This window comes from Crinia signifera, chromosome 2 (genome assembly GCF_055691185.1).
Source record: "Crinia signifera chromosome 2, ASM5569118v1, whole genome shotgun sequence".
Lineage (NCBI taxonomy): Eukaryota > Metazoa > Chordata > Amphibia > Anura > Myobatrachidae > Crinia > Crinia signifera.
The window spans coordinates 344359638-344382463 of record NC_139218.1 but is presented as its reverse complement, the minus strand read 5'-3'; the positions used below and the strand labels follow the sequence as shown (position 1 = coordinate 344382463).

At 45.4% G+C, this 22826-nt stretch overlaps 1 protein-coding gene across 1 annotated transcript in view; it reads right to left on the bottom strand.

The window, feature by feature from the left end:
• The window catches only part of LOC146057863 (keratin, type II cytoskeletal 80-like), a 73499-nt gene that overhangs the window by 6165 nt on the left and 44508 nt on the right, over nucleotides 1-22826 (bottom strand). The window contains exons 5-9 of the mRNA XM_083169640.1: nucleotides 15318-15413; nucleotides 13833-13997; nucleotides 10091-10216; nucleotides 4671-4891; nucleotides 61-101 (exon numbers count right to left, since the gene is read on the bottom strand). Coding sequence (XP_083025766.1) covers nucleotides 61-101; nucleotides 4671-4891; nucleotides 10091-10216; nucleotides 13833-13997; nucleotides 15318-15413 — 649 coding nt within the window. The remainder of the gene's footprint in view (nucleotides 1-60; nucleotides 102-4670; nucleotides 4892-10090; nucleotides 10217-13832; nucleotides 13998-15317; nucleotides 15414-22826) is intronic.

The following is a 22826-nucleotide window of genomic DNA, read 5'->3' as shown; positions in this document are numbered from 1 at the left end:
TTTTTTCTTTCTATAATACTCAGTAAAACAACATTCAGGACGATATGAAAGGCGACTTACCGGTTTCACAGTAAACATTTACAACAGTCGGGGTATGTATCCTGCAAAATAAAACACAAGTCAGGAATCAAGTACCTGATTAAGGTGACACAGCCAAGGGAAAAATAGAGCAAAATGTAAAATTTTAGCTAAAAATCGCACCTGTAATAGGGTGCAATATTTGAGAACAATCCAGATATCATTTGCGATTTCTAGTAGGTTTTTTTCAGGAGCAGGAATGTGCGGTTTTCCTGTGAAAGTTAAAATAAATGGTTCGCCCCCCCCCCCATAGTTTCAGGTCCTAGTTTCAGAAATACAGGAAACAAATTGAATTGGTGTCCCCTGTATTTAAAGAAAACAGCACCGGGTTCTTGGACCAGTCATGGTTACAAATATACGGGTACAAAAAAAGTTGGGATCCCCCATATTTGAGCACCCAGCACCAGGCTCCAACAGTCAGCGGTGTAATGCCACAGCGGGGTGGGGGGGTGGGGGGTTTAAACAAGCTCCCTCGACCAAAGCATTAGCACCTTGGTTGTGGTTGACCCCAATTAACTTTGCGGTCAGGGTGATTTGCCCGTTAGTATGATAGGTGCCCATTGCTGGTTGCATAACGGGGAACCCTATTTTTTTGTCCTCCTGTACTTTTATAACCAGGACTGGTCCAAGAACACGGTGCTGTTTTTTTTAAAATACGGGGGACGCCTATTCATTTTGTCACCCATATTCTAGAAACCAGGACCAGCTTAAAGAGCGTGGGACCCCACGCCATTTCAGAAACAAACAGAAACATTCACAGATCTCACTGATCTGTACATGCTTCTGTCAATCTCGCCAACGCACTCTATTACATTAGTGATTTTGTATGTTTTCAATATGAAAACATTGATGTGCAATTTTTTGGTCATGGCTAAACGTGCGGTTTTTAACACAAATCACACCCTATTGCATGTGTGATTTGAGGAAAACATGCAATTTTTTTGGGTCTAATTATATTAAAATCGCATCTTATTACATCTAGCCAATAGTGTCTTAATTGCCGTGTTTTAATGTATCCTTTTATTGAGCAACTGTTGTTTTTTAATGTGCACACTTTGGAGGTTATTCTGATCGTAGCGGCCAAACGTGCGTACGTTCGCTATTAACGTACGCTATCCGCACGCGGCCGTTGGGGTTAAGTCCACCCACAACTCAGCCACATACGTACGGCCAGAAACAACGTCAAAGGGGAGTGGCGTACAATTGAGCGTACGCCAACGTACACGGACGGGCCAGCCCTTACACTCCGACAACTGGCGTACAACAGAGCGTACGCCACCGTTTACGGACGTCTCTCGTCCGTCTTCCCACCGACTTCTTGCGGCTATCTGAGCGTACGCCAGCTTGCACGAACGGGTCCCTATTGTTTTCAATAGAAAACTCAGCTTATGTCACCGCTCGTGAGAGTGAGCGTACGTCCGTGTACGCTGGCATACTCTTCACATATATGGACCTGCAAATCTTGCCTTTGAACTATAATTATGAAAAATAATTAATTGATTGAATTAATTAATGTGCAAAATAGTGGCCATGGGCTTAAAACATTGCTGAAACATCCTTTGTAGGTGTTAGATGTGGTTTATGTTATTGTATCATAAATACAAAACCTATGTTTGTATTAGAGTGAACACGTTGACACATGTCGACTTGTGTAGATTGAGTGTGCTACTGTGTAAAGTCTATGAAAGCACGTAGTGAATGTGTATAACTGTTTAACAAATACCTACCTTAGCATATATAAGCAGGTCTTAAAAAGATTCTTACCTTAAATTAAACAAACCTTTAAATGTAGAGAAGTATAGAAAGATAAGCTTCCAATGTGTTTGAGTGCTGTGTGTGGCTTGCAGGTAGTGAAATCATGGTTTGGACTTAATAGACTGCAGCATTGGTTATTACATTCAGGTGTATGTGTTTGGTAGTAATCAGCGTAAATTAGCAAACCCAGGCGCACGCTGGCATGCGGTATCTGTAGGGGTGGTTTGAGATGGCGGTTGGCGGCCGCCTGTTTTGTGTCCGAAATGAACGGTGCTTTAGTCGATCGTGCGGTAGTAGCACCGCTCATTTTTGGTGCACACCCCCGTGTACGCCCATGTTTACGCCCATTTTCCCTCATTATTTCGGCCGCTCCCCTCAACACGCCCCTATGCCGCCCCCAATGCCCGTACACTCGCGTACAGGTTTTTTCGCACGTAGAGACCCGTCCGTAAGCGTTGTGGAGTGTTCGCGCCTGCGCATTAGCGAATGTACGCATGCGCAGATCATAAAAAACCCCGGGATGTACGCGTACGGCCCGGCCGCACCAACCAGAATAAGGCCCTCTATCTGAAAAGCTTTTATGCTGCCTGGGAACAGTATACCAAAGAAAGCCCCAAACAGTATACGTGATGCTTTAACTCTACTATAAACTCTGGAACCTGATCCCTAGAGAAGGGGGTTTGTCTTCAGGAAGTGGGGCCCGCTAGAGTTTTTACCTGTACCCGCTAAGAGAAATTTCAGGAGAAATTTACTAAGCCAAATACTGCTAAAATATTCATATTCTTATTAGTAAATATGAATATTTTCGGCGTTTTCGTATTTTTGGCATTTACTATGCCAAAAATACAGTAATTTGTATTCATGGCACATTCGTATTCGTATTTACGCATACGCCATCTACAGAATATAAATAGGAATCACCATTCAAAAGAATGGTGATTCCTAATTTACTAAGTGGCCATATTAAAAATACGGCCGGTAACTAGTGGGATATGCCCACTAAATTATGCCTGGAAAATATTTGAAAATATAATCCAGGCGTATTTGGCTTCAGTGTACAAAAAAAGAAAAATAAATCATTTTACAAAATGGCGTGGGGGTCCCCCCCCACGGCCTTATCCAGCCCCAGGCTCAAAGAGCCGGTCCTGGTTTTAAAAAACAAGTAAAGGTTCCCCGTATTTTTTAAAACCAGCACCAGGCCCAAGGGCCAGTCCTGGTTCCCAAAATACAGGGGACAAAACGAGTAGGGGTCCCCCGTATTTTGTGAACCAGCACCAGGCCCAACCAGCCAGCAGGGTAATGCCACATCCAGGGGACACTTATTATAAGGTCATGCGGCCAAAGCATTACCCGCTGACCGTCAGCCTGGGCAGGAGTCCTGGGGAAGTGGGGACCCCCCCCCCCAATGAAGGGGTCCCCCCCTCCAGAACTTTCCTACCCAGGTTGAAGCCTGGGGCTGACTCCGGTACCCCTGGGCTGTGGGTACCGGGCTGATCTGTGTGTAAAAAATTGAATAAACTATTGGGTTCTGCTGTGGAACTATGAGTCCCAGTAAGCCTGGTCCGCATACTGGGACTTGGAGAAACACAAGTCCCAGCATGCAGCCCATTAATGGGCTTGTTGGGACTCTTAGTTCCACAGCAGAACCAATAGTTAAATAAATACACACACACACACACACACCAGAAAAATAAAACTTTATTACATTCAGAGCCCTTTCATACAGATACTTACCTATCTTGACACTTAGGTAAGTCTACCTCTGTCAATGCAATGGTCCTGAAGTAATCCAATGAAGGTACCTGTGGAAGCAATTCATATTTGCGGGGTAATCTGGCATAGACCGTGTCCTCTTCAGTCCAACTAGGCATCCAGGGTCTTGGCAAAAAAACAAACCGACATGCGACACCAGACCGGACTGGTGAGGAGAAGCCTATGGTTGTGTTTACATCCTGTGGCTCCGCCTCCCGAATACTGCTATTGGCTGCCTAGTAGCACCTAGCGGCCAATCAGGAGTCACTAGGCGGCCAATAGCGGTATTCTGGAGTAGGAGCCCTGCGCCTTGCTCCATTGTCCTCTACAATAAGGTGGCGGAACCTTGGCGCAATGGAAGAGGGGTAATGGATATATTAAAAATGAGCACATATAAAGTGACACTTGAAGAGGGTTGTTACCAGTGGCAGCTCCAGAGGTGGGGCCGCAGCATAGTTCAAAATTAAAATAGCGGACCCACACCCACTGCCACCAACTGCCATTCCAAACTGACTCACTGGTAGTAGGTGCGGCTTCCCTATTTAAATTTTATAATGTGCTGCAGCCCCTCCGCTGGAGCCGCCACTGGGTGTTACTGATTCATGTGGGGCCCGCTGACACTAGTTATTGGTATTTTGCCATCGGATCTATTATCATTAGAGGGATGGGGTTTTTACTGCTGGGGATAATTTACAATGGATAGCTAGTTCCATTGGGAGGTGGGCAGTCATTTTAAAATGGAGGCTTTTGGACATGTGGGGTGCAAAACACTCTTTATATATATTTTTTAAATAAAATATTTAAATATATTTGTATAAACACAATCAAAACTTTAATGAAAAAAAGACAATTTGAGCAGAAGAAAGCTAAGCTACTGACACTGATAACATAGCCCTTGCTACTTACTACCCAGATGCTGCCACCAGAATTATGGTGCCAGCAGCCACCTGGCAAGACTCTGCCCTGGGTGGGTGTGGGTATATCTTGACATGTAGGCCCATGTGCTTGTAACACCAGCACAGTGTTGATACACCGCTAGCAGTAAGAGGAAAGCATGTTGGGGACAGTCACCATGGATTACTCACCTGTTCTCTTCTCCCTCCAGCAGTTTTTTGTAGGTGACAATCTCTATATCCAGAGTTAGTTTGACATTCAGCAGGTCCTGGTATTCTTTCATCTGCCGGGCAAACTCATGCTTGGCATTTTGCAGAGCTTCCTGTACCTCAGCAAGTTTGGCATTGGCATCTTGGAGGGAGGTGCTACTTTTTGTCTTGGCCATTGCCACTTGGTTCTCCAAATGTTTACACTAAATCACCAAACATGAGAAAAGTTAGTAGAATATTTGATGAAAGACGTGGTTTGGACTTGGATAGCGACTAACGTGCACAAATTAGATGGAACAATATTTATAAACAATAGGTTCACAATTTATTATACACAGGGAAGAAAAGACATAAAAAGTGGTATACAGTATACTGTATATATGCTGTATATACACATAAAAAGAAGGGGGGATATATCAATAAAAAGAGGAGGATACAGTATATCAAAAAGAGAAAAAACACATTATAAAAAGCATATTTGATCATAAAAGATATATAGACCTAATATGTAATACAAAATGCAAGTATAAAAAAATATCAAAAGATATATTTTTTTTAATAATTGCTTATCTTCGGCAGTGCATTGAGAGACAAGTGACCGGAGTTTTCCCAACATGTTTCGTCCATCCGGACTTCATCTGGGGTAAGGGACACAATGACTGGATCTAGTCTTATACCTGGGACTAGGTCTTAAGTGCCGCCCACCTCGTTAGCACTGTTAATTAGTTGTGCATAAGGTGATACAAAAAACAGTATAAAGACCATGTGGTATATAGTGCAGTCAACACATATGTCATATAGCTTAATGGATTACAAAAACGAGTGTGCTAAATCCTGAAAAATACATAAATTGGGGTGAAGTGTGTCAGCTCCATTAGAATGGAGCGTGACATCACTTCCGCCCCACTTCCGCCACACATTGGCTAGTAATATTATGGTAATTATACGTAAGATATTAAAAGAAGTATTAAAAACCCCGGGGAGAGTAATATCTTTGTGAAAGATTTTATTTATGAATTTAGTAGGAAGATACATAGAATACACATCTCTCCGCTGATGTAATACTACAGCACCTGATATTCCTGGGAGGTCCCCCTGCCTAGTAATATCCCAGGAATATCAGGTGCTGTAGTATTACATCGGCGGAGAGATGTGTATGCTATGTATCGTCCTACTAAATTCATAAATAAAATGATAATAAATAATAAATAAAATTCAGCCCCTGCCTTTATTACTAGATTGCATCGTATATAGTACAATAAGCAGTCTACTGTAGCACATTGTATGCTTTTTGTACAATGCAATCTACAGTAGTACTAAAAGCACAGAGTTCATCGCACCGTGTATGGGCACCTTAAGAGTTTGAACAAATAATATTGACATTTCATTTTGTTACAATGTGATTTACTAGTACTTTAATTGTACAGTTTGGTACTGTCGTTACATTTCTTGTTGTTGATTGATTAAAGCAGTACTCAGAAGTAGAACTTCAACATGACCTGTTAGAATGTAGGTGTTAAATAACAGCAGCGTGCCATAGTTTTAAAATGAACATGTAAATAATGGATTTAGATCCCCTGTGTACATAGTGACATGCTCATTAAATGCACACAGGTAATTGATGGGTGGAGATAGCCAATGAAAGTCCAATATGTTAATCTTACAGAATAGACCTTCACGCCCTGGGCGCCAATATAAGTATGAGTGAGGATAAACAGCAGGTAATATATTGCAGTGTAATGTTCATTTTTTTTGTCTGCGCAGTGGTTTGATTACTGTACACACTTATTATGAAACTAACTTAGAGTCGGAAATTCTTTGTTTTGGCATGAGATATACGCACCAACAAATGCACATTTATCAGCATTTGTGTACATTTTAATAATCTAATAAATAATTACATTATATTGTAATGTAAAGAGATATGTGCCTAAAGTGTGTACATACAAAATCTACATCTAAGTGAGCCCCATTATAATTACAGTGACCATAGAGTAAATGTAATAGACTTAACCCATTGACTATTAGTTGTTTGGTTAAGTCAAGTTAAGTCAAGTTTATTGTCATCAGCAGAATGACCGGGGTCCCCACCGCCTCCCCGCTCTCCCATACCGCCTCCCCTAACCCTGTCCGTCTCCCTGAAGCGGAGACGGACAGGGTTCCCGTCGCCCCGCCGCCCGGAAACTGAGACGCGCGTGCGTGTGAGACGCACGAGCGTCTCAGTCAGATGGAGCGCCTCGTGTACTAAAAAAGGGGTGGCTAGAATCAGCTAGAATATTTTTTGTTCGCTTTAAAATTCTGGAATTATAAAGCTCCAGAATGGTTGGCAACTGCACTCCAATAATGTTGCCTGCGGCCTTTACAATACGCTCTAGTTTTGAGCGCTCCCTAGCCGTGCAGTTGCCAAACCAAACAATGATACTGAAGGTCAAGATACTTTCGATCGAACATCTGTAAAAATTTGTCATGGTGGGCTTGCTCACACCAGCCGCTTTTAATCGCCTCAAAAAAAAGAGACGCTGTTGGGATTTTTTTATTTCAGTCAGAACATTGCCAGACCACGACAAATTATCTGATAGCTGTAGACCCAGGAACTTGACTGACTCCATAATTTCTACATCTGCCTCATTTATGCACACTGGCCTCTTCGGCACAGCTTGCTTTCTTCTGAAGTCGATCACTAATTCTTTGGTTTTTCCTTCGTTTAACACTAAATTATTTCCCTCACTCCAGGCTACCAGTCTCGCAATTTCTTTTCTATAGTGGATTTCATCATCATCGCTGATCAACCCCACAACTGCTATATCGTCACCAAATTTCACAATCTTGACAGGATCAGAGGACGATATGCAGTCGCGAGTAAACAGCGAGTATACTAGGGGACTGAGGACACATCCCTGCGGCACTCCGGTTTTAATTGTTATCTCCTCAGATACATCATTCCCCATTTTAACCACCTGAGGTCTGTCAGTTAGGAAATTTAAAATCCAATTACAGGTAGATCCACTCAAACCTAAGGTTATATAAACCAAACCCACTTCTCCAAGTAGCGCAATTTCGTATGCTGTCGCATCCAGGGATTTTCGGCATACTGGTCTTGCTTCATATACTACTGTTTCTCTGCAGATGCTAGGCAGTTGAATTTGGTAACTGGGCAGCAACAGCAGTGCAAACACATGCAGAACTCTCATTCTAACCTTCTGTTATGCTCACTTCTACCTCTTCTGTGTCACACCTGGGCATACTTGCCTACTTTTATTGTTGCCTCTCTGGGAAAAGCCCTGAGAGGTAACACGTCGGCTGTGTGTGTGTGTGTGTGTGTGGGGGGGGGGCTGACATCACTAGGCCCGTACAATGCCGGTACTTGCCTCATTTTAGCCCCACCCCCTCTCTGTGGATCCATGAAATCCGGTAATTGAATCAGCAGGGAAGGAGTCTGTGGGGGCTCTGGGCAGCAATCGGGAGATTTGCCCACCTTCCTGGGGGGCCTGGAGGTGGAACAGATTTTTAGGAGCCTCCCGGCCATTCCGGGAGGGTAGGCAAGCCTGATCCTGGGATAGGTGTAAGTTGTGTTGCATTGACTTTACATATAATGTGACATGTGACACCTGGGATTGGGCCTCACCGGTGTAGTGACACCAATGTTCATGGATGGGAGATTGTATACAGTTTGATACATATATCCTACCCCACAAGTCATTCTACTACCTACAGTTAGATTAAGGTGTGTGGGGGACCCAACCCCCCAAAAGTCACAATGTTATTAAAATAGTGTAATACTGCCTGCACAGAAACCCAGGGCCGGAGCTACAACTAGGCAGCTAAAGGCAGCTGCCTAGGGTTCTGGCCACTGGAGGGCGCCCCTTATTTATCTGTGTAGGGCAGCACAGGAGGTGGAAGGAGGGAACACAGTAGCTTCCATCCATCTGACCCACGAGTACAGTGCATGTTCTGCCGGCGGTGGTGAAGGCATCCATGCCCTCTGTAGTCTCCGAGCACTGAGGATGCCGGGCTGGCTGTACGTGTGCCTGGTGCTTTTGGCGCATGTACATTTTGCCTGTGATTTTGTTGCCGCATCTGTTACCGCCTGTGTCCCAGCTCCTCCGGACTTCCTCTGCAATGGTTCATCGCCCTGGTCCACACGGAGCCGCTGATGAACAGCATGGTGCAGGTCACCATGGAGAGCGGTCGCTATGGGGACAGCTCCCCCAAGGGCTGTTACCCCGACACCCACAATACAGTGCTCAGCATGAGCACTGAGGTAATGTAGGGGGGGTCGGGGGCTCGCAGGATAGTAGGACCATTTGCCTAGGGTGCCGTGGAACCTAGCCAGTGTTACAAGTAAGGGGGTACGGCATGGTACGGAGTACCTGTAAGAAATATGTTGCAGGTGCGCAGTACCACTTACCCCTAACCCACTGTCAGTTCTATTTTTATTTTAAGTCTAAATATAATGCATCCGCAGCCCGCCCACCCAGTGTTATGATTGGTGCTGTATGCATGAAGAGCAGGCTCCACAATTGTAAGCACAAGCTGCCCGGCTCTCCCCCAAGCAAGAGCCAACCCACCCCCAGTCATTCCCTGTCTCCTGATGCCACGCCACTATTGTCATTTAATCTCTCCTATAGCTTTGTGTGACCACGCCCCGTCATGACGCATGACCACGCCCATTTTTGGTGGAGGCTATCAGTACCACCAAGAAAAAAATTCTACTTGCACCACTGAACCTAGCTCCGGCCCTGCAGAAACCCAATCACTTAGCTATAGGTGCGGACCCCTTGTTGTGTGGGGGGCACTGGACAATCACACCAGTTGCCCTGTTGTTAATGCAGCACTATGGGGTCGATTCAGACCCATTTGGACTGGCTGCAGATTTGCAGGCCGTCTGATAATCAACTGATTGTGCATGCTGATGGTACACAGCTGTCTGTCTGAAGGCAATGAGCAGAGGCTAGCCTGTGCTCGCTGCTTACAGGTTGATTGACACCCTGCGGGCGTTTGGTGGAGTATCACTGGTGTTTTCTGGACGTTCCCCGGCCATTGGGGGAGGAGGGGCGCTGTCATCATTAGCGCCCTCCTTTTCCCCAAGAGCTTTGCAGCACAGGGTGAGTCCTGTTTACATGGTTGGGTATGCATTCACAGCCATGCACAGGGGGGATGTATGTTCAGTGTGGCAGCGGCTACCTGCTTGCTGAGCTCGGAATACTCTCAGGTCTGAATCAGTCCCTATATTACAAGATTATGAAGAGGTGGAGGGAGTTAAAACAATTCATCTTCCTCTGTTACAGATTCCTGATATCATTACATACCGTTAGCACAACAGTCTTTTTACCCAACCCCCAAATATAGTATGTTGTGGGGAATGGTTGGAACCCCCACATCTTACAGCACTAAGCTCTTACCTGAGTCTGAATGCTTAAGACCTCTGACCTCATGCGTTGGATCTTGCTGTTCATTTGGGTAATCTGGCTGCGACTGTTCTCCAGGTCGGTTTCACAGCGTCCAGCTTGTAGGACCCCTTGCTGCAGCTGTACAGTGACACAGACATGGTTTTCAATGAGCTAATAGACACATTACAGCATAGTAACCATCAGTATAGAATATGGTATTTTATAGCACCAAGGATAGAAAAAAGTAATAAAAGAAATAGCTAAAATAGAAAGCGCTAAATATGAGCAGAATTTAGGCCTCATTTTTACTATATTACATAAAGGGGGGCATTTATTGGTCCATAAAGCTAAATCATACTTACCTACCCTCCCAAAATGGTCAGAAGAGTCCTGGAAATCAGGTCCCCCTCCCAGCCCTACGGAATGGTGGGCTAGCCTACCGCATTAAGTGGGACCCACGCAATATGCCCCCGCACTGCCTCCCTCTGCTGGTCAAATACTTTAGGGAGCAAGCATGGCTAAAATTACATCATTTAGAACCACCCCCTCCACGACCAGCCAGGAATCACAGCATTTACTGGAATGGGGCGAGACTTCCTGCAATCCCTACTCCACTCCACGGAAAAGCTGCAGAGAGAATCTTCTCTCCGGGCTTCCTCCAGAGAGGATACACGTAATGCAGGCAAGTATGGGCTACATGTGTATCTGGGAAGGAAGCCTTTACCTGTAGTGCCTACAAACAAAAATAGTTTTCTTACATACTGTAGTTACCCTCAATGTGTCTCACACATAAGTGCAAAATAGCAAGAAGTTAATGAAAAAGTGGGTTTACAGAAGTCTTAAGTATCATGATGAGAGCTACTTCTCTTTCAAAAACAAATTTTATTGAGTAAAGCACCACATACAATATCAATAATACATCATTGAATGTACAAGAAAATATGAAAATGGTAGTACATTTGGCAATTTAATAATATTCAAAAAACTAGTATTTGCAAAACAGAATATAAACAGCTGTAATTGGGAATGGCCAGACAGAGACACACACACACACACACACACACACACACACACACACACACACACACACATTAATATCAATCCCCTTGTATTTAACATCAATAATAATTACTTATTTTGAAAAGAGGATATATATTTGAAAATTTTAATTACCAATTATATAAAAGAACAGAGTGGGAGGGGAAGCTGGGTAGGACAATATGACCCAGCCTGTCAGGTCTCCTATATAACCAGTGGGGAAGTGGAAGTGTTGATACTGGAAGGAAGATCTCCCAATACACTCCATTGCCCATGCAACTCTGCAAATTTACTAAAAATGGAGTTATATTGAAGATGGGATGTTGCTATGGGTAACCAGTCAGATTCTATCTATTATTTTCTAGAAGGTGCTAAATAAGTAGTACATTCTGATTGGTTGCTATGGGCAACATCCCTTCTTCAATAGAACTCCCATCTTAGTAAATGAAACCCTGCCTTTAATAGAGCAGGAGAGCTACTTTTGTCAGAAGGAACAGGCCCCTCAATTAACTTGAATTAACCCTTTGAGTGCCAAGAGAATATGTCACAATGTACCCTTTTTTATTTGAATCTATATAACAAATGTGAGTGATGCAGCCATTTTTAGTGGATATTTTGCACATCTCTCGCAGAGATTTTGGCACTCGAAGGGTTAATTTAGACTGCTGCTTGTGATCAACTATTTATCTTCCAGCACACAGGTATCAATAGCGAGAGTCGAGCAGCCTGACAGTGCAGTGATCCGCTTAGTTACAATACCTATGTAAACAGAACATTGCATCATCCAGCAATCACACATTGCTGCCGTGAGCCCATGCATTTCACCTGCAAATGTTAATCGGAATTGTGAAATCTCTCGCTCATATAACAAAGGTGACTGTGCCTAGAATCAATGTCAGTAACTGTATTACAGACCTAGGGACAGATGTACTAAGCTTGAAAAGTGATAAAAAGAAGAGTATAACACTCCAGCCAATCAGCTCTTGACTGCCATGTAACAGGATGTGGTTGAAAAATAACAGTTACAAGCTGATTGGTTGGTGGTTTATCTCTCTCCATGTTATCACTAGTCAAGGCTTAGTACATCTCATCACTAATATAATAGTTTCTAAAAGGCCAACTGCATGACATACAGTATATACAGTAACACATCATTACGACACCACCGCAACAGAGGTGGAACTACCATTGGTGTAGCAGGTGCAATGTACCGGGGGCCACTGAGGACTAAGCGGCCCACTGCTACCCCTGTCACCATCTTATATCACCCACTGTTTTATCATGTTGCACTCTGCCTCCCTCTACCTCTCCCTGTCATGGCAGGTTCAAGCCTTGGGGGTGGCCCCGGGGCACTTAACACGGAAGGGCCCAAAGCAGTGTCACTTTATCATAGGTGGGGGCCCATGTGCAGACTCCCGATGGGCGCCCTCTTCTCCATACTGCTATAGGCTCTGGCATTGTGCTAGAATCTAGTGCGCATGCCCAGTGGCCATCTTGCGGCAATTTTAGCCATGTATGCAGTGGCTGGGGCGGGACTCTGGAAAGGTAAGTATAACAACATGGGTGCAGTGTGTGTGGTGTGGGCCCTGACATGTGCATAAATTACTATGTGCAAAAAATCACTCCCCTGCCAGTACTTGCAGGGGAGCAATTTTATGTAAACTAGAATAGGCTCCATAGTGTATGGGGCGGCTTACAGTCTCTCAGGAGTGAGGAGTTGTTGTTTGCTGTGTGCATACCATTACACCAGACTGCCCCTGCAATTCACCTTATTTTAAACTTTATCAGAGCTCCTTACAGTGAAAGGAAGAAGGAAGGAGGAAGAGTTTTTCAGTGATCATGACATTAAATGATAATGTGTTTAGATAGAACGAAGGCTGTATAGGCTTGAGTGTATTTAAGAGCCTGTGAATTTGATGGTTGTTAAATAAAGTTATTGAAGAAAGTTCAGATTGCCCAGGGAAATCTCAGGTAGTGAGTGGCAGGTGGTTTAGCCAACCAGGTAGCTTAGGGGCACCATCTTAGAGAGTGATATATTAGGTGAAGCTGGGAGAAAGTACTTCCTCTTTGAGTCTAGATCCCCACCCTCCCTATTCCCTTTCAATCTCTTGTGCTACCTGGCCTTCGGGCTATCACTTAATTTGGCTTCTATAACTTTAATTTTAAATCGGCGAGAAGGCGCTCTAGACCAACAGTCAGGTTAGGTGTCAGGTGGTCGCTGTGCGGTATGCCCCCCTTTGCCAGGACGGCTGGTGAGTCCCGACTCAGCGGGGGAACGTTGGACACTTCCTGGAAGTGTCCTCGCCATGCCATAGAAGGGACAATAAGTCCGTCACAGCGCGGGCTGTACCTTACGGTAGGGGGTGTTATCGGATTGGGGCATTCTCAGTCGCTCCCATAATTAACACCCTTGACTTTGGCTGGTCTCAAGTGCTTTCTATATGACCGTTTTAAACTTGTTGTCCTTGTCGTTATTTATAGAATAAGGTGTCTGTGTGAGTTATTTCTAGGCAATTCAAAGTTAAGTAAAGGTATAAGCCAAGCAGCATAATTCATTAGGCGCCTTAATATCACAGCTGCAGAAATACTTTAGTTTTTCTCTTTTTGGCTTAGGCAATTCTACATTCTGTATTTCCAGATTAGAGCCCAGATCTGGATATCATCATCAGATGTTGTAGTGCATTGTATGTGTAACTACAGTATGTATAGGAATAACCTTATTCTTGGAGAGTGCCTGCGCTTCCTCGCGACTCCGAGCTGCGATACTCTCGTAACGTTCTTTCACCTCCTGCACAACGCTCTCCAGGTTTAACGGACAGCCTTGGTCCATGTTCAAATGCACTGATATGTCCTCAGACTCCTCCATCATTTCTTTTAGTTCCTTTACATACAAGACAAGCACAGATTAAATGTCAAGGAATGTAGTTTATGTTGGAGATCGGTGCTTTTATATATAAGTCTAACCTGCACCTCGCGTTGTGAATTACTATCAATAATCTGCACATAAAGGTCCTGATTCATGTGCGCGCATTACATGAGAACCCCGTGTGGAGAAGCAATGTGGAACTGTGAGGGACAGGGACGGGAGTGTATCTGATTAGGCCCCGCCCCATTATAGTACATTATGCAAATTGAGGGGCCTTAAGAAAGGGACTGGGCTGAAATGTTGGCGATACGCATCACTTTGCCCCTGTCCCCTACATACGGGAGGCGGTCACTAGGTTTACAAACATTAGGTTGACAGTCATTAGATTGACCACTATAGATCGACAGTCACTAGGTCGACACATAAAATAGGTTGACGTGATCATTAAGTCGACACAAGCATTAGGTCAACTTGGAAAAGGTTTACATGAAAAAGGTCCACATCGGTTTTGACGTTTTTTTTTTTTAAGTCGACATAGACGGCAAAAAAACATGAAAAACTCGACTGTTTTCAGGTCAACCTTTTCCATGTCATCTTAATGCTTGTGTTGACCTAATGACTATGTCGACCTATTTCATTTGTTGACCTAATCACTGACAACCTAACTTCTGTTGGTCCTGTGACGCATAGACCTCCATACAGACCCCCAATTTTCACCATAATGTCCCTATCCTGCCAACTTCACTAGGAAGCGGGTGAGATACGGGAGGGGTACCCACACATGTTCGGAGGACTATAAGAAAATTCGGATACCTCCCGTGACTTCCAGACGAGTAAGTAGGTATATGTGTAGCTGGACGTCGGTATTGCTACAGTTTGATGTGTCTGGTAGGAGGTGGGACAGTTGGATATTTTGCAGCGGTGTGGGGCTGTGCGAGTGCAGATACTAATTACACCTGCAGCAGGAAAACCAGTGGCTCATATGCAGCTAACACACAGAGAGTACTCATATTAGCATGGACTAGTGAGCTGGGTGCTAAGGCCCGATGCATATGCAGTCATGGTGGTGCCCAACATAGGATGAGGCCAAAATAGCATAAATCTAAGTTTAATTAATAGTGCAAAAGTAATTGAGTTATGTAAGTACAATAATGGGGCTGGTATATATGTGGTACAGAGGGCGTAATAGTGGGTGGATGATTGGAGAGGAACACTCGTTACAAGTGTGTGTCAGTATTGAGGAATGCAGGCTGCCTGCAGGTGATGACAGTATGCACACTTCCCTTTGCTCTCTGTGGTTCCCACCGTGGCCCATTGGTGTAAGTACAGACCCACCTGCTCATAGACGGATTTCATCAGCTCAATTAACCCTTTCATCTCCCACTGTTTGAATTCCAGTTCCTTGCGGTCCAAACTGCAGGTGTCGACGTCCTGCACACAGTAAGCACACATAATGAAGATACTACACACACAGACACGGTCACTACACACATATGGTTCTGACAGAAGAGATCATTAAACCTTTTGATTCCCTGCTCACCAGTGATTGTACTTTCTGTCTGTTGCATTGCTTAGTGCAGTGGTTCCCAAACTGTGGGGGTTATTCTAGTCCATTCTTTCTGACAAAATCCTTCTTAGATGGACAAAACCATGTGCACTGCGGGTGGGGCAGATGTAACTTGTGCAGAGAGAATTAGATTTGGGTGGGGTTTTTCTTCAAAGTGAGATCTATATTGAAGTGTAAAATCATGCAGTCAGTATTTTCCCTGCACAGAAACAAAATAACTCACCCAAATCTAATTCTCTCTGCACATGTTACATCTGCCCCCCTGCAGTGCACATGGTTTTGTCCATCTAAGAAGGATTTTGTCAGAAAGAATGAACTAGAATAAACCCCTGTGTGCCTAGGCTCCCTGGGGTGCCTCAGGACACTTGCAGGGGTGCCTTGGGTTGGTGGACCAAGATCAATTCATATTATTTATGGTCAATGTACCAGGAAAAACCAGTGCTTGTGGCTGCCAATCATAATATATGTGGACAAACAGAAGCAAATCCTGTCCCTCACCAGATAACTGTGACATACAGTATAAACACAATGCACTTAATTTAATATTTTTTTCAGAATTTCTCGATAAGAAGCATTTGGCCTAGGGGTGCCTTGAAAATATTTTGATGCTCTAGGGTGCCGTGATTCAAAAAAGTTTGGGAACCACTGGCTTAGTGGTATTGGGAAGCTGTTGGTTCTCTCCTGGCGTTTGCCTTGTTTAAAATCATGAATAGTTCATAATAAAAAAATAAATAAATAACCCACACAAATAAGAACGCTGATCACACTTGGACCAAATGTCAGTCAAATGTGTGTTTTAAATGCGTTTTCTCAGTACTAATAAAACAGCACAACATTCCAAATACCAGTGGACAGGAGGATTCCTCAGACACACTATAATATATAACATGTACTACTGTAACATGAGTCACTGACACATCACATCTCCCGATGCAGGCCCCATTCCAATTCATTCTTCTGACCTCCTTTTATATACACAGATATACACATAAGTACTAATACCCTGTTTAATAATTCAGTATGTGTATTCTATAGTATTCTTTATTTAAGGAATGATGCATCCTAGGAATCAGTATCTGCTTAGGAGATGATCCAGTATCGATTGGATGAGCCGAATTTGAAACCCGGGGGGGTTTGCACAGGCGCTCATTTGCAGACCCTGGGAGCGAATGGCTTTGGCGAGTTTCACACTGGCCAAGCCATTCCCTCCAGAGGGGGCGGGTGGTGGCGGACACCAGGCTAGAGCAGGGGAACACCCAGCATTTAATGGATGGATGTCAGTTTAGACTGACTTTTATTTCCGATGGTGGGAGAAATCATTTCGATGGTCGGCGAGCATCGAATGATCTCTCTCCCCTTCGGCTGCATGCGAGGGGATGTGTACACTTACATCCCCTCGCATGTTAACGAGGGGATTTGGTGGCTGGGGGGGGCATTCGGCCGGGCATCGTTTATGGGTTCGCTAACAGCATATGTAAGCTGCTTAGCGAACCTTACTGAATTACCCCCATAGTACTTTCTCATGTGCATGGCTGTGTTTTTTGCACAAGTCTTTTTGTGGCAATTTGGGATGTTAGGAGGCATGACTGTAACATATTTATTGTATAATACTCTATAGTGCACACAATACACTTTCTTTGTGCTTTGTATTCGCAGGTCCCATTGTTTAGAAACAGTGTGTGTCTACAACAAGCATTCCATTCCATTCATGTTCACTGTTTTGAAAGTGTGACACCTCTGATGAATACAATTATTGTGAAATGATTCAAGGTATTCCAACATGTTTGGAACGTCAGTCTGAGTAATGTACTGCTCTCAAGCGGAAAATATATATGTCCTTGACTACCATTTATTTTTACCTAGGATACAATGAAGACCATGAGTCACTGTATAAAGTCTGGTCAGTGCGTGAAAACATTAAATAAACATTAAATTCGATTTACCCTAATAAAGAATGTCTCTTCTCTCTAACTATTCTAATTCGGGTGCATACATATTTACTTTTAATGCATTAAATGCATACTGTCCTGGTACACTGGGAGGCTCAAGAAAATTGCGTGTCCCTCCAGAACCCCTGGGAGAGTAGTCGTGTTTCCCAGATCCTGCCTCACCCCACCCACAGCCCACAGAAACCCCTCCCATCTGGGTGTGTGTGATGCTTTACAAGTTGGTAACCTGGGCATTGTAGAGCAGGTGTGGGCTGTAATGATGCAAATGGGTGTTCGTGACCCCCCACCCCCACAACCTTGTATCATGCCAAGCCCCCTCCTGCACCAATTTTGCTGCCTGCTCCTGGAGGGGTGCCGGACGGGCTAGCGAGCCACCGTGTAGCGAGCCACCGTGCCCGCAAGGGGCTTTGTTGCGCTCGCCATGCTGTCTGAGTCCGGCCAGTCGGGATCCCGACATCGGGCTAATGACTGTTGGGATCCCGACTGTCGGAACCCTATACCAAACCCTTCCTGGACCCTATACCAAACCCTTCCACTCAGAATGTCAGTAACAGTAAGTATGGTAGACCTTTGCTCATATAATCCATCCTGGCTAGGAAATCTACACTATATAGTAGATGGAAAAAGAGAAATGTAGTTAGGAGTAAATGTAAGGGGATAGGGGGCCAGATGTATTAAGCTTACAAGGTGATAAAAATGGAGAGTGATAAACCGGCAGCCAATCAGCTCTTAACTGTCATACTACAGGCTGTGTTTGAAAAATGAAAGGTAAGAGCTGATTGGTTGGTGGTTTGTCTCCATTTTATCACTTTTCAAGGCTTAAGGCCCCCATACACTAGCCGATTTTGGTCAGATTTCAGCCAGATCAGTCGGATCTGGCCGAAATCGGACCAAAATCGGCTAGTATTGATGTCCCCTCAGATCCGATGCGCGGTCCCGTGCGCATCGGATCTGCGTCGGGTGGTCGGACCTGCTGCACGTCCGACCACCCGACTTGGGACCTAGTGGGGCGGCGCGGCGGTGGAGGGAGCAGGGGGGGCTGGGGACGCTGCGGGGGACACAGGCGGCATAGAGCCGGGCAGGGGGAGCCGGCGGGAGCTGTCAGTATTGAATAATATAAAAAAAGCCCATACAATGCATGGGCGGCCTGTGATTGGCTGAGCGCTCTCTCAGCCAGTCAGCAATTGGATGAGAGAGCGCTCAGCCAATCACAGGCTGCCCATTCATTGTATAGGCTTTTTTTTCTAGCACTGACAGCTCCCGCCGGCTCCCTCTGCCCGGCTCTATGCAGCCTGTGACTTGTCCCCCGCAGCATCCCCAGCCCCCCCTGCTCCCTCTACCGCCTCGCCGCACAGACGCTGTCCCCCGCAGCGGGGGACACAGACGTGTCCCCCGCAGCGTCCCCAGCCCCCCTGCTCCCTCTACCGCCTCGCCGCACAGACGCTGTCCCCCGCAGCGTCCCCAGCAGCGGGGGACACAGACGTGTCCCCCGCAGCGTCCCCAGCCCCCCATGCTCCCTCTACCGCCTCGCCGCACAGACGCTGTCCCCCGCAGCGTCCCCAGCAGCGGGGGACACAGACGTGTCCCCCGCAGCGTCCCCAGCCTCCCACCTCTGTAGCCCCCCCCCCCCCCCCTGCTCCCCGGGTTTTTTACATGTGATAAATCGAGACGATTTATCACATGTAAAAAATGGCACATCAAGTGCCAATCTAATCATGCTCCCCCGGGGAGCAGCCGGGGAAGCTCAGGGGGAAGTCGGGGGAGACTTGTCCTAAGGACAAGTCGCCCTAGTGTATGGGGGCCTTTAGTACATCTCACCCATTAAGAGAATTGATTGTATTCTGAGATTCAATTATAACATCCGATCCTTATCTGCTAGAGATATAAGGGGGCTGATTCTGGAAGGAAAACAAAGAAAATGAGGACTTTTGCACCTGAGATGTTGTAATTCAAGGGTACGTATTTATAAATTCTGCATGCAGTGTAAATACTCTCTATTTTTGCATGTAGCACATAAATGTACACACATACTTTTCTGGAGGAAAACATGGTTTTACTATTGAGCAAAGTTACTTGCTCTTTTTCCCAACTCAGCCCCAAGATCTCAATTTGTCTAATGCAGTGGTTCTTAAACTATGTCCTCAGGATTCCAGACAGTTCATGTTTTCCAGTTTACCCAACAGGTGCACTCATTGCTGACTGACACATTTAAAAGATCCACAGATGGAGCTAATTATTTCACTTGATTCTGTGAGGAGCCCTGCAAAACATGCACTGTGTGGGGTCCTGAGGACCGACTTTGAGAACCTGTTCTTGCAGCAGCAACAACTTACTGAGCTTTTGTTGACAACATGGTACGACTACTGTTCAAACATTAGATGTAAGGGATGCTGTGGTACTCCAATAGCCCTCCGGTACATCACCTGCAAAGATGTTTTGTCCTCTATGCTTTTGTGTTATGTAGATGAATGAAAGAACCAATCATTTTAGAAAGATTGGTTATTGTCCCAGAGAAATCATAGATCTGTGGCCAAATGATGTTCAGAGCCATGGTGATAGATCGAGCCATTACAGTACACAGTGTATTTACCTTTTATTGTGGTGGCTTTCCAAAAGTTACCCTTTTTTCTATGTTGCTTTAGAGAATGCTTTTGTTTCATTCACTTTACAGATAAAAAGGTAATTAGTAAATTACTGTATATAAGTAGGCAGAATTTTTTATTTTGTACAATTGTATCTAAAGGTCCTCGCAGCGCACAACTACTCATCACGTTCCACTTCTCTTTGTGAACTTTAGAGGGTTTGTAGGTCTAGCTGCAAATTTGCTGAAGATGAATTAAGTCCAGCTAGGCCTATTGAGAGTTGAACGGGGCCCAGGTACTGAAGGTTTGGCCAAATCGCTCAGGCCCAGGTAATGGGTGACCTCCCACCCACCTTCACCCCTTCAGCCCTTTCCATCCTCTTGGAACCGCTATGTCTAGCCTCTCCATTCATTTACATTTTTAGTTTTTGTTACTATTGCATGTTTATATTACATGATACAGTATGTGCTTTGAATGATGTAGTAAGGGTAACCAACAGGTGCAGAATCATACTGAGAAGAACAAGATATGTTTTGGTTATTTGATACTTTGTTATATATTCTCATTTGTATCAAATGCAAATTATTGCTAAATACCGTCGGACACGCTGGAAGTCTGACACAAAGCCTTACCTGAAGTACAGTAGATAAGGAACATGGAGGGAAACATGCTGAGGGTTATAATAGAAATAGATGCACATAGATACAGTTCAGCAAAAAATGAATTGTCCTAGGGACAAGTCGGACCCAATTCTCCTGCGAGCCGCCCGGCAGCTCCCCAGGAGGCTCACATACAATTTGGCACTTGATGTGACATTTTTTACATGGGATAAATCGCAGTGACAGCACGCTGATTATCACCGCCGCCCACCACACTGTCACCGGCACCGCCCGCTGCACCCACCGGACACTCATTTTAGAGCCGCTGCCTGCCCGCAGCCACACAGTGATAGCATGCTGATTATCACCGGCACCCGCCCCACTGTCACCGGCACCCCCCGCTGGGCACTCATTTCAGAGCCGCTGCTGCCCGCCCACCCCCGCTGCAGGAGGTCGGACCTCCTGATCCGGTCCAATGCGCACGTGACCGCGCATCGGATCGGATCAAATGTCACAAGCATGCAATTTTGGGACGATTTCACGTCCAAGTGCCGAAATCACGTGGAATCGGCCCAAAATCACATAGTGAAGACTCCCGTTTTGCAATTCAAACAGAATGGTTTATATATTTCAATGAATTGTCATTTTTTTTATGTTTTATTAAAAAATGTTGAATGATGTTAATGTTCTTATTTTAAAGGGGCTCACCACTGGATCTGTTACAAGTGCTAGGGCATACCCTCCAACTGTACCGATTAAGCCGGTACAGTACCGTTTTTAAACGGACTGTGGCCAGATGATATTCTGGCGATCATATCATATCACTGGGATGTATCACCTGGCAGGGCGCAGGGACAGGGCTTCGAAAGCGATACCCAGAGCCGGAAGCCAGGGGTCTGCGCATTGTCGCTCGGGCAGTGCGGTGTGTAGCCATAGGCTACAATGGGCTATCGCCATATCAGAATGGCGATAGCCCAGGGGTGCGATGCCGGGCTGCCCGATGTTGATACATCGGGCAGCTTCGCATCCCCCATAGAAACCTATGGGGGATACGGCCGGCGGCGCTGCAGGGGGGATCGCAGCAGGGATTGGAGATTCCTGCTGCGGTCCCCCTTTAATACATTTCAGTGATACTTAATATTTGCGGTTAACCACCAAAAACTGATGTTTTTGCGGATTTAGCCACAAATATTGCTTGATAAATGGGCCCCTAAGTGCTGCTGAACAATGCTTACTTATTGAGAAACCTTTGGAAACACGGACACCATAGATGTCGGCTCTGGAGGGGAGAGATGGCTCCAAATATTTGAGTTGTGCTTATGCCTGGCCTGGGTCAGTGACAGGGGGTGTGGTATATTTCTCAGACAGTCGGGATTCCGACAGTCATTACTCAGACGTCGGAATCCCGACTGCACAGCGTGGGGAGCGCAATGAAGCCCCTTGTGGGCTCGCTGCGCTCGCCACGCTGTGGGCACGGTGGCGATCTGCGCTTACCACCTATTTTATTCTCCCTCTATGGGGGTCGTGGACCCCCACAAGGGAGCAGTCGGGATTCCGACGTCAGAGGAATGACTGTCGGAATCCCGACTGTCGAGGAGCCGTCCAGCACCCGTGACAGGATAGAGATAATCCCTGTTCTGCAACTCAACCTCTTCCCTCCTCACAGTTCTTGTCTGCCAATGTCCATGGCCCTCCTCTGTCCTCCATAAGGGCCCTACTACAGTGTATGGCTAGTTACATGTAGCAACCCCGAATATACGCAATAAGACATTTTTAAAAACAATGTATTCCGCATAGTCTCCTTTATGTTATTTTTAACATAAATGTGTAGATATGTGTTCATGTATAGATAGATCTACCATCAAGTAGGAGGTGTGGCAGGTAAGTTCAGCTGCCCCTAAGGGGGCGACATTCATTGATTTAGGGATAGCACATTAAAATCATACCTTAGCCCCCAACCTAAAAAGCTGTGGTGCACCTGATAGCAAAGTAAAGGTAGAGCCCATGAACTTGGTTATCTCAGTGAGATACTATTTGTCCTATTGACGTTTAGGTTGAAAAACATATACCCCATACACACTAAATGATCACCGCTGACACCGATGCCGGCGGGAAGAGGGGGAGGGTGGAGACAGGGGAAACAACTG